The sequence below is a fragment of the Arachis hypogaea genome, chromosome 13 (assembly GCF_003086295.3).
Source record: "Arachis hypogaea cultivar Tifrunner chromosome 13, arahy.Tifrunner.gnm2.J5K5, whole genome shotgun sequence".
Lineage (NCBI taxonomy): Eukaryota > Viridiplantae > Streptophyta > Magnoliopsida > Fabales > Fabaceae > Arachis > Arachis hypogaea.
The window spans coordinates 138,654,511-138,666,120 of NC_092048.1; the positions used below are offsets into that span (position 1 = coordinate 138,654,511).

The 11,610-nt window shown below is 39.5% G+C and overlaps 3 protein-coding genes across 4 annotated transcripts; 1 reads left to right on the forward strand and 2 right to left on the reverse strand.

Moving 5' to 3' along the window:
- The first annotated feature begins 1,279 nt into the window (after positions 1-1,279).
- On the forward strand, positions 1,280-3,917 carry LOC112792058 (uncharacterized). Its single transcript, XM_025835141.3, has 5 exons — positions 1,280-2,659; positions 2,844-2,999; positions 3,080-3,175; positions 3,257-3,403; positions 3,478-3,917. The coding sequence occupies exons 1-5, from the start codon at positions 2,129-2,131 to the stop codon at positions 3,613-3,615; spliced, it is 1,068 nt and encodes a 355-aa protein (XP_025690926.1). The 5' UTR covers positions 1,280-2,128; the 3' UTR covers positions 3,616-3,917.
- Positions 3,918-4,200: 283 nt separating this feature from the next.
- Positions 4,201-6,938, reverse strand: LOC112792056 (uncharacterized). 2 transcript variants are annotated; one of them, XR_003197331.3, is made up of 4 exons: positions 5,724-6,938; positions 5,595-5,653; positions 5,313-5,479; positions 4,201-4,706 (listed from the first exon to the last, which is right to left on the reverse strand). XR_003197331.3 is itself a non-coding variant. In XM_025835140.2 (4 exons), exons 1-4 carry the CDS (start codon positions 6,605-6,607, stop codon positions 4,570-4,572), a joined length of 1,266 nt encoding a protein of 421 aa, XP_025690925.1. In that variant the 5' UTR covers positions 6,608-6,938; the 3' UTR covers positions 4,201-4,569. The 2 variants fall into 2 exon arrangements, 1 of the variants encoding a protein (XP_025690925.1); XM_025835140.2 differs by having other exon boundaries at positions 5,313-5,448; positions 5,545-5,653.
- Positions 6,939-9,514: 2,576 nt separating this feature from the next.
- Positions 9,515-11,095, reverse strand: LOC112783394 (uncharacterized). Its single transcript, XM_025826330.3, has 2 exons — positions 10,299-11,095; positions 9,515-10,210 (listed from the first exon to the last, which is right to left on the reverse strand). The coding sequence occupies exons 1-2, from the start codon at positions 10,967-10,969 to the stop codon at positions 9,697-9,699; spliced, it is 1,185 nt and encodes a 394-aa protein (XP_025682115.1). The 5' UTR covers positions 10,970-11,095; the 3' UTR covers positions 9,515-9,696.
- Positions 11,096-11,610: the final 515 nt, after the last annotated feature.

Here is an 11,610-nt window from a genome sequence, read left to right on the forward strand (position 1 = left end):
CCTTCCCTTCTCTTTTGCCTTGCATTTTACAGCATTAGCATCTCAAAATTGACATTTTGGCGCTCATTACACTCATCAAATCAAACCAACTACAATTCCCTTTTCATGGAGCATATAATAATAATAATAATTGACGCATAAGGAATCAGAATATTAACATAATTTGTATGTACTATTTGAGATTAAAAGAAAAAGGTGCATGGGACATGCATCATGCATGTATATGTATTTATTTGATTTAATTTAATTTAATTTAATTCTTGAGGAGAACGTTCTCCTTAATTGCAGGTACCCTGCATCATGAACTACGTACATAATGATACTGTTTCATATTTAATGTAAGAATGAAACATCATAAAAGATACGAAGATGATGGTCCAACTTTCGGCACGGTGGCCACCATAATCTTATGGAGCGGATGAATAATAATCATGGTATTAGATAGCAAAGTTAATATATAGTTGGAGGCCACTAATCACTGTGTTGGATTCCTTTAATTAAGCATAATTATCAACATGTATACTGAGATGGCATGACAATATGACTCGTATATGCATGAATTTAGCCATATTGAATTACCACTCTGTTAGAAAAGAAGCAACAAGTTACCGTAAGAGAAAAATTGAATTGAATGTAGTTGTCATTTCATTTGTGCAGTGCAGGAAATTAATGGTTAACCAAAAAAGTTGCTTTTATTTATTGCTTGCACTGGCCAAGCAACCACAATAAAACAAGATGCTAAGCCTAGGCATTAATAACAAAATTTACTTATTGAAGAAGCAAATATGGCTCATTCTACCTCTCTGGCCTAGTTATTATTCTATTGTCTCTCATAAGTCATAACTAAGTCCGTGTGGTCCAACATTAATGGTACAATGTACCCTAAATATCCCATAGATCCGGTCTAGGATAGAGATAAAATTGCAAAGGACCATTCGTTATTTGTCTTTTGCTTTTGCTCTCAACTTCTTTACAACCCCATTTTATTTACAGTTTTTCTGTTGGAAATTACGAGGTTATTTTAATTTATAAGTCACTACATTCCATGGACTTTTGAACTCTTGGGAGGATAAACTTTCATAGATTTCACATTATAATATTGCAATGTACCATCATTTGGGTCAAGGGTCATTTTGTGTATCAGAGGTGCAGAAAAATCAAAGGAAGAGTAGCTGTAATAAGTAATAACTAATAACATATACATGTCATTTGCACCAAGAAGGAAAATATATCATTGGATAAAATATATTATATTCTAAGACTTACCATATAGTCACATGTCTTCATTTTAAGAACTATAGTATTATTATATTATTTTATTGAGTTTGCCCTGATGGGGCGAAGAGTCAACTATTTTCATTTCATTGGAATCCAAAAATACGCCACAATTCAATTCAATACAAGAGAAGAGAAGAGAGGTAATAAACAATGTTTCCAGCCATGCATTGGGCCTTAAGAATGGAGACCATACAAAGAAGAACAAAAATTTGTCTGCATGGCCTTACTTACTGAAAGGATCCAAGGATGCTTTACAAGCAAGACATTCCTTGGATCAATATTCAAGACTCCTCACATGATGCTACAACTACTACTGCTACTTGTACATTTCTATACAGGGGATGGCAATTAATGATGCTATAAATCTATAATAATCCCAGTACACCTGTCTGTATAGGATTTGTGAACCTCTTTCACTAATATAAACTGAAGTTTTTAACTTTTATTATGTAGTAATTAAATGATGGAAAGTTAAGAAAAGGAAGAGTGTGGAGTGAGAGTGAAGGAGAAAGAGAGAGGAAATTAAAGGGAGTTTATTGAACTTTATCTTTTGATGAGTAGCATCAATCAGCTTAGCTTAAAAAGCACAAAAAGAGGGGAAAAGTAAGTCATAGATTCCAGAGGCAGAGGCTACTGATTGAATGGCATATGCCCACAAACCCAGCAACAAGACAAATCAGAGCCCACCTAACAACCCCAGAAGAAGAAGAAAACCCCACCCCACATATTTGAATTATTATAATTAAATTATCAATCAAAATATATTCTTTGCATAATCCCAAGTCCCATTCCCTCCTTAACATTGCGTCTTCCATTTCATTCTCTCTCTCTCTCTCTCTCTCTCTCAAACATGCGTGTTGTTACAACAGAGGCACCAACAACAGTGGCAGAACACATCAAATGGAGAAGACCCAGAAACCAATTGAGCCAGCGCAACCACATCATTGCAGAAGAAACAGATCCAAGGCCACAAATTCAATCCACAAGGTGCAAGTCCACCATTTCCTCCATGCTCCTCTCCACATTCTCCAACAACAGCAATGATGGCGGGTCACAGAGCAGGAAAAAGAGCAACTTTTCAGCAGCAGCGACGTTGAGGGGGCTGGGGTGCACGGCGGGGGCGCCGCAGGAGGTATCGGTGCCGGCGGTGATTCGAAACTCGGCGGAATGGGAAGGAAAGAAGGTGAGAAAGAAGAAGCACAAGAGAAGCAGCAAGGGAAGCTGCAGCAATAATGGCGTGGATGTGGATTTTCAAGATGTGTGGTGTGGCACCGCACACGGAATAGGGTTCTCTGCCGATTGTGTTGTTGGCACTTCCAGGAAGAATGCCTCTTCTTCTTCACGACCCAAAATTGATGTTCACAAAATCAATCACAGACAGGTACATGCATATGCATAAAAGATTATCTTTTTCATTAGATTTAGTTTAGATTATATCCGAATAAAGGGGTAGTAGTATTAGTAGTAGTAGTGAATCACCGTAACTAATTGCGCGTTTATCGCTCATAACTGCTTATCTTGTTAACTCATTTCTAAATAATATAATAATAATAATAATTTGGCAGCGTTCATCTTCTTGTTTGGGAAGGCGCAGTGTGAACCCAGAAACCATCTCGCTTCTCGACACTGATCCTAGCGACGTCTTCACTCCGCGCTCTGCCTCCTCCGAGTTCGCATACTATCGCCATCTTCCAGATCCTTCCACCGATGCTTTTCCTGAGGTAGGTTTGTTAGTTGTTACTGAATTCAAGTGGATCAGAGTGGTATGTATATATGGTGCTAATATTGTGATTGTTGCAAGATTATGATGCTTCAAGGAGGTATAATCATGGGGAGTAGATACTCACACGATCAATTCAGAGATTTGAGACTTGATGTTGATAACATGTCCTATGAAGTAACTTGTTTTTCTTTTTCTTTTCTATTTCTATTTCTATTCAAAACATGCATCTCCTCATTCCTGTTTTCTGCTTCATAGCAATTGCTTGAGCTCGGTGAGAGAATTGGTTATGTCAACACTGGACTTAAAGAAAATGAGATGGGTGGCAACATAAGGAAAACTAAGCTTCAAATTTCAGATGATGCATCAAACCATCAAGTAGATAAAACGTGTACCATTTGCCAGGTAGGTCATCATCAAAACAAGTACTTGTATGCATGGTGATTAACTATGTCTATAATCTTTGCATTTGAGTGCAGGAGGAGTATGAAGCTGCTGATGAATTGGGGAGGTTACATTGTGAGCACAGCTATCACTTCCACTGTATAAAACAATGGGTTGCTCACAAGAATTTCTGTCCAGTGTGTAAGCAACAAGTTGTGGCTCGCAACAATTGAAGGACACACACACCCTCATGGTTATTTTTTTGAAAGTTGCATCTTTTCATCATTAAATTGGTGTATAGTCTTCATATCCAATCCAATCCAATATAAACAACGATTTTCATTTGTTTCTGTCAATCTTTTTTGAACATTAATCTCCTTTGTGAGGAGTCGGCAATATATGTGATTGTGTGAAGGTTTCTAGATTGCATGAGATCTTTGCATAATATTATACTCGAGTGACCCTTGCTTGTGAGTAGATTACTCTGAGTTTTTCCATTTTTTTGGTCAATGGAGTTTGTGTCTTTTCTGATAAAGCTGGGTGCTTATACCTTAGTTTTGGGATGCCTGTCTTTGACTTTGACTGCATGCCTATTTCGGATCTTACGTTGTTTTTTAATTGAAATATTCCCAGTAGCGTGTGTTCATGGCAAAACCCCGTATCTTCATACATTGCGCGATTACACTGTAATGTAATTCTATATCTCAAAACAAACGCTGCATAATTTGTCAAGTTTTCTTTTTGATTTTTTTTAAGGCCTCAAATGGTGTTGCCAAATGGCAATATCAGCTTTGAAATGATAAAAGATATGGAGAAAAGAAAAGAAAAAGAACTTAATTCTTTTATGGTTGCAAAAATGATTGAAACCACACGTTTGGTCACTCTGAAATCTTCAACAGATGTAATAGCCACATGGACTGAATACAAGTCATCTTAGGACTAATATCTGATGTGAACTGTTAAATATAGTAATATACCTGACCTAGGTTTTTTACAATCTGAAAAGTCTTTTGAAGCAAAAGTATAGTTTCAACTTTCAACATTCTTCTCCCATATGGAAAGCAATTGAGGAGAGGAAGTTCTAACAATTCATGTTATCAAGTGTTGCAAGTGAAGGAGAGGACTTTTTCACTTGCAGTGCTCAGTGTTAAGCCTGAACTTATTTCAACCAGCAAACTACTAAGATCCTAGTTTGCAGCCAATTCTTCCTTTTTTGTTGATTGATTTACAAGAGCTAGAATGTGTTTCGCAATCTCAGCAGAGGCATTGTCATTTGCAGCTTTGAGTGCCCTCTCTGACATATCTTTCATTTTCTTCTCATCCCCTATCAACCATAACAAATGTCCAAGCAAAGAAAGAGGTTATATGTCTCTTCTTCAAGGTACAACATTCGATTACATTCAGCTTGATCACAAAGTCTTAATGAAAGTGGTGAGTGCTGAATTTTACAATTATTTATGAACATGCAACTAACAAGTGGAAGTTGTCAAGATGTTAAATTATAAATGGTGGCACATTAGTAGAAAATTCAATAATTTCAACAGCAAGGGTATAATAAGAATCAAACTGCAAAACAATATGCAGAAAGCAAACTATCACAAATAAATAATGTATGAAAGTGAAGTGGGAAAACCCCCCAAGTAATTATTACTGCAGCCTTTGCTAGTGACTAATGAGTAGAGTTTAGAGTAACAGAGAAGTCAAGTTAGAAGATGGTTGGGGTGAAAGAATGCTTGAACTTGTTCCCAAAGATAACATTATTAATTTCCTTGGTAGTCGGTTAATGTAGTCTACAATGATAGAAGTGTGCATCACGGCATGGGGCCTTGAATAGAGCCCTAACCTTTTTGAACAAGTTAGAAAACAAATATTTTTGTTTGCATAATTTAATTTTCACAAGATTACTTGTAACCGTGTAAGGTCAACATACTTAAAATCTGTTCAATTGCAATTGCTAGTGTACTTGAGTCAAGCTCATCCTCAGTAATAACTTTGACACCAGCTAAGTCTGCCATCAACGAAGCATTCTTGAACTGATTCCCCTCAGATAAATGTGGTGATGGTATCTGCAAATAGAAATTAAAAAGGATTGTTGACCTGCAAAAAATTTAATCTAAAATTAAAAATTTAACTTTGCACTCGAGCATGACAATGATAAGTACCAGGATAGAGGGTTTTCCAGTAGCCAATATTTCATAGCAAGTCATTGCACCTGCTCTTGAAACAATCAAGTCTGCAGCTGCATACGCCATATCCATACAATGCATAAACCTACATCAAAAGAGAAACAATCACATGTATAATTTGTTGAATATTTCAAGGCTTAGGATCAAAGACTTACGGTGCCATATACAAGCGGGGATGATTCTTAACAAGACTGTCCATTTCATCATATGATTCGACCCCAGTTTGCCATATAATGTACAAGCAACTATTCTGCCTCAGCATCTGATAATACAAATTCAGCATTGCGATGTTGACAGCATTTGCGCCATAAGACCCTCCAAGAACCACCAAAACCTTTGCTTTACACTCACTCGTCTTCCCATACCCTGGAAAGAAATGCGACCTTGCCGCCGCCTTTGAAACTTTGTTCCTCAGCGACAACCTCACCGGATTCCCACACACCACGCACTTCTCCCTCGGGAAGCTATCAGCAGTTGAGTTGAAAGCCACGAAGATGGCATCAGCAAACAGGGCAAGAACAGAGTTGGCCAAACCAGCAGCAGAGTTCTGTTCATGGATCACAAGCTTTATCCCTTTTAACTTGGCGGCAATGCAAACAGGGAAAGAGACATGGCCGCCAGTTCCAACAACGATATGGGGGTTGAAATCACGCAAACGGTGAAAGCAATGGATGAGGGCTCTTAATAAACGGTAAGGGAAGAAGAAGAGGTTGTGAGGGGCGATGAAGGGGCGACTCAACCTCACCGAAGGCACCGAGGCGAAGCTGTACCCTGCAGAAGGCACTGCAGCGCTTTCCACGCTGTTTGGAGTGCCAATGAAGAGGAACTCCGTTGAAGGGTTGGCAAGTTTGAGTTCATCCGCGATGGCCACTGCAGGGTACACGTGGCTGCCGGTGCCTCCGGCGGCGAAGACCACTCGAAGGTTGTTGTCCTCGGATAAACAGCGTGAAACTTGAAGGGTCTTCCTGTGTTGAGAGATCAGAGATGGAAGGACTTGGAAAGTGAGAATAGGTGCGAAGAGTTTGGTGGCGGTGGCCATGGTTGAATTTGAAGTTGAAAAAAGAAAGCAGAGAACCAAGTGCCCAAGAAATGGTGTGTAGAAAATCAATGTGAGTCTAACATGTTTCTGGAGGCGACCGATACCGGAAGTATTGGACCACCACCACTCATTTCTTCTGTTTCTCTGTTAAATCTGATTTTACACTTGCATCCAAATCTATCTATCAATCAAATCAGATCGTCGTAAGTTAGGAAAAGAAAGCATTGGAAGAGGATGATGTTCTTACCGAACACGAGGTCTTTTTTTAGTTCACGTTGACTTTTTAATCATGTTAGAGGATGATTTGATTGATCATAATTCTAGTTATACGTCTTCATTTAATTTTTAGTATTGGCCAATTCTATAATGTATTAATGTTAAGAAAGGATAGGTAAATAATGCATATTGTGAAACAACTTGAACAATAGTTTAAAAAAAATGTAAAATTAAAATTAAAATTTAGATTTTTAACTAATTAAATAATTATTAACAGATTTTAAATTTTGATAAATTAGAATTAGCACCTAAACTCATTCACATTATAGACGGATACTCCTAATTTTACTATAACCATGATTCTGATGTCCATACCAGTTCCTCTCACCTCCATGATCATTACTCACTGTCATCACCGGAGACAGCCGATGAGATTTAGAAGAACACCACAGTTCTCCATCCCTGCCGCACCAGCTTCTCTCCCAACCTCTTTCAGCGTTGCCGTTGTTGACCCAATCAGCCCCTTCACCGGCGTTGATCTCTCTAATCCCGAACACCATCGTCGCCTCCGATCTCTTGCTATCATTGCTCCTTTGACCACCAGTCCCGTTCATTAACGTCGTTGTTTACCCGATACCCTCATTAATGTCTTTGGGTTTGTATACGTAAGTTTTTATTCCGTTAGGTAGTGTTTGCTTTGAGGTACTGGAACAGGACTTGTCCTCAGCACTACAACACTACCAGACATCGTCATTTGAACTCCTAAGACCCACTGCGACAGCTCGTTGTATGACTCATCCCAATCACCGTAGATATGGGTGACGGTCTTCTGCTTCACCAACCAAACCCTCCTATAAGTCGGCCTGAACCCAAAGTGTGCCTCCGTTGCATTTAGCAGTACCTTGATGCAAACGGATGCATCAGCTCTAACCATTGGCATGATGAAAGTCGAGATCACATGATAGTCCAAACTCCTGTGGTCGCTCGAGATGGACGTCGCGAGACATGTATGAGGTCCGTTGTACCGTTTTGCCTCCCAAATAGCCTTGTGCTGCCGGAGACTTAACTTAATTAACCATGTGCACCCGTTTCCAAACTCAGAACACTTTCCTACATACCGGCGATAGTCGGACTCCACCACTTTGTACTGTACCCCGCGTCGAATACTATAAGTCTTCACACTTAACACAACCTCTTCTTTATCCTGAAATTGCTGACCAACCTAAAACTCAGTAAGACTACCAGTCCCCTGGGCATCTCTAGTACCAAATCCAATAGGCTCCCCAGGAACCCCCTCCTGTTTCATGGCATCCAAGTCCAAAGATGAAAAGTGCGGAGGGTACTGCTATGTCCCAGAGCCAGAACCACCGCCAGCCCCAACTGGATTACTCGCTGCAATCTCATCGCTACTGTCATTAGCAATGAGATCCGACTCCACATCATCATCGTCATCATCATCCAGCAATGCATCACCCATACCAACTGGTGCCCCACATTGTAAAGAAGTCGGCACCCTATCTACGATACCAACCTCTCCGCCTCCACTACAGTTGAGATCAACAGCGAACGACGGGGAGGCGACAGGTTTGTCCGGAGGTTCATTCACTGGGACGGACGAAGATGCACCAACAGGTCTCGAGCTAGAACCAGCTATCGTTCCTATAGTGTGGGTATTCTGGTTCGAACCCCCGAGCTAGATACCACATCAACTAATATTACCAACAGCTCAGGTGTCCTAACCTCGGAAAACTGCTAACGACAATGGAACAGGACATGCAAATTCTCATCACTCCCTATGGTGAAACAATCGTACTTCACGATTTCTTACAGCACTGAGATTGGAATGCGATAGAATAATTTTTGAACCCATTTCATGCCTTGCAGCCCAAATATCTATAGTATAGAATTCACAAAGTCATCATATCTCGTCGTGGATCTCATAAAAATATTGAGATGATTTTTATCAATGAACTTTACATCAGATCGTGTTTTTCTCTTAATTGATCATCTGTAATTTACCAACACTACAAAACTCTCGTCACTAGCCATTTTGTCACTCTAATGAGAGGCATTCACGTTCACACCATATTTATACACGTCTGACCCTTTATAATTCAAAACAGCATATTTCGAATTATACATAGAGTAATTCGAATTAACGTGATTCGAATTAGTAACATAGTGGGTAATTCGAATTGCTTTAATTCAAATTACATAAAAATGTCCTCTTGGTGGAACCTTGTAACGATTATTTCTTTGGTGAAATCATGTAAATTTTACCACACTATATATGGATCATTTGCCCATTTATTAATGTAAAATCAAAATTATATAAAAAAAAGGCTAATTTTTTAAATTATTGATAAGAGCGAGATAAAAATGATCTATGGACTAAATTATTTTGTTTAATTTTGGGCATAATAAAAGTCGAATGTTTATTTATGGCGAACGAAAAAACAGAGGGTCGTTTGTACCATGTTCCCCTAATGACACTATTTCTTCCATTATTACCAGACCACAGTTTCAGTCGATCTGCATAAAACTTCTCGCCCACACATGCACGTTCATAGATTCTTTCCATTCCAATAACAACTAAATAAATGTATGTCAGAGCAACCCATGAATCTTGATTGCCGTCAATACCTGACAAGAAACCACATGCAAAATTGGTGCTAGCTCATCAAATTTAACTTTTGGTGATTGGAACTGTCAACTCAAATTTAACCATAGATTAAAACCTGAAAATTAATTAAGCAGGATTTGCATACAACATGCATGATCTTGCATACTAGGAAAGAAAGCAAGAGGGGACGTGATCCTTATTTATTGTCGGAGTACAAAATCAACAAAATGCGGTTCATACTTAGTATATATCACAGAGGGAACTCTTTGGCTGCTGGGATCATGGATTGGTACTGAAGGGGTTGTGGAGCACTGGATTGCTGCTGCTGGGTTTGCGTTTGTGTGTAATATACTAGTTGCTGGTCTTGCTTAGGTCCACCCCCATAATTGGTTGTGGCAACTGCAGTTGGATGATGAGGCAAAGGCACATAGCGTTGTTGCTGATATTGATTGGAAGGTGTTTGAAGAAATGCAGGATGAGTTGAAGGCATGTCAGGTACATTGGTTGGGGTAGTTAGCATAGTTGGGTAATTAGTTGCCACTTGTGAAATGTCAACTGGCACTACATACACTGTGTTGTGGTAGGATGGTATTGTCAGTTGTCCATGTCCATGTCCATGTCCATGTCCAGTGTTGTGAGTGTGGGGTTGGATGTACACAAATTGCTGCTGCTGATTCTGATTTGGATCCACTTGTTGTTCTTGATAATAAAACCCCTGCCCCTTTGAGATTGAACAACTTGCTGCAGATGCAATGCTGCTATCACTGCCAAACAACACCCAACAAGTTTCTTTGTTTAAAACATCATTAGCAAAAATAATCAAGAATCAATGAAAATATATAGTATATATACCTTGCAACAGAATCAGGAGAAGGCAAACCAAGCGTGAGTTGTGCAAAATGCTCGTCCATCACCTTGCTGCTGCCATCACCCAAATGCTGCTTATTAACTTCCTGCTCCGTTTTATGTGGGACTGGGACTTCATCAGCAAGGCTGAGGAGGCATTCATCAACAGCAGCAGAATCAGAAACAACACGAGATATATTATTCATCATCCCCGAGTTGTTGAGAGCGTCCACGAACCACGTCTCGGACTTGGCATCGTCCAGGAGTGCACCCATGGAAACCGCCGTGTCTAGTTTCGAGACAAAGAGGAAGACCCTGAGACGCAGAGGAGGAGAGAAAGAAGCCAAGCGGTCATACTCTTGGATCATGTTCTGGAGGTCGTCATCGGTGGCCACGGTGATGAGGTTGTCAAGTTGCTCCTCGGGGAGCTGGTACTTGAGGGTGAAGGGACGTCCATGGAGAAGGGTGTTGGAGAGGCCAGCACAGAGGTCCTTCAGGGAGGTGTTACGCTCCACAGCCACCATGCGGGTGTCGCCGCCCACGTAGTAGAGAGAGTCGTGGTTGTTGTGGGGGCGGGGGCGTGGCATGATATTGCCTCCATAGCTGCACATCAGGCGGAGCTTGGCCCCGGGAACTTTCAGGAGGGAATGCTGCCTCATATCATAATCCCGATCCATTTCTCAAGAGATGAGGACGATACTTCCCTTCTTCCTCTCACTTTATAACAGTTAATACCTTTAAATGAAGCTTAACTCCGCGTGAAATTAATCTTTTGTCTGTGGAGTTAAAAATGACGTATTTAGATTTAATGAAATAGAGGCGCGTACTTAGTTGGCATTGGAACCTGTAATTTATTAATTTGCTTGCTTCTAATTGCTCACAACGTAGCTTTCAAGGATCACACACTTGCTCTTAATTCATTCGTTAATTAAATATGCGAAACCAGGTTCTGCATAGCATAAACACGTGAAGTGCCACTTTCTTTCAAGTTCTTCGTTTGCTTTGGACTCTTTGTTTATGTTTAGGGATATCGTGCTTCCTTTTCATTTTCAATGCTGCAATACCGGTTTTCTAATCAATATTCAAAGCGAATTATCTTTATTGCACTTGGCTTGATCCATAATAGTCACATTCATAATTTAATGCTTCACATCTCAATTCAATAGTGCGCATACATATATATAAGGATGTGTTTAGTGTAAAATATAATGGATTGAGTTATGTCTTAATATTATATTTAAATTAAGATAAATATAAAGATCAAAAAATATATAATTTTAAAAAATTATATGAGAATATATTTAAAAAGATATATTAT

What these genes read in the sequence shown, in the direction of transcription:
- LOC112792058 (XM_025835141.3), top strand. Translation starts at nt 2,129, where the DNA reads ATGCGTGTTGTTACAACAGAGGCACCAACAACAGTGGCAGAACACATC. An exon ending in CCACCGATGCTTTTCCTGAG is followed by an intron (nt 3,000 to 3,079) that starts GTAGGTTTGTTA and finishes GATTGTTGCAAG; the next exon opens with ATTATGATGCTTCAAGGAGG. An exon ending in TTGATAACATGTCCTATGAA is followed by an intron (nt 3,176 to 3,256) that starts GTAACTTGTTTT and finishes TCTGCTTCATAG; the next exon opens with CAATTGCTTGAGCTCGGTGA.
- LOC112792056 (XM_025835140.2), bottom strand. Translation starts at nt 6,607, where the DNA reads ATGGCCACCGCCACCAAACTCTTCGCACCTATTCTCACTTTCCAAGTC. An exon ending in CCCCGCTTGTATATGGCACC is followed by an intron (nt 5,654 to 5,723) that starts GTAAGTCTTTGA and finishes CTTTTGATGTAG; the next exon opens with GTTTATGCATTGTATGGATA. An exon ending in CTGGAAAACCCTCTATCCTG is followed by an intron (nt 5,449 to 5,544) that starts GTACTTATCATT and finishes TTCTATTTGCAG; the next exon opens with ATACCATCACCACATTTATC.
- LOC112783394 (XM_025826330.3), bottom strand. Translation starts at nt 10,969, where the DNA reads ATGGATCGGGATTATGATATGAGGCAGCATTCCCTCCTGAAAGTTCCC. An exon ending in TCTCCTGATTCTGTTGCAAG is followed by an intron (nt 10,211 to 10,298) that starts GTATATATACTA and finishes GTTGTTTGGCAG; the next exon opens with TGATAGCAGCATTGCATCTG.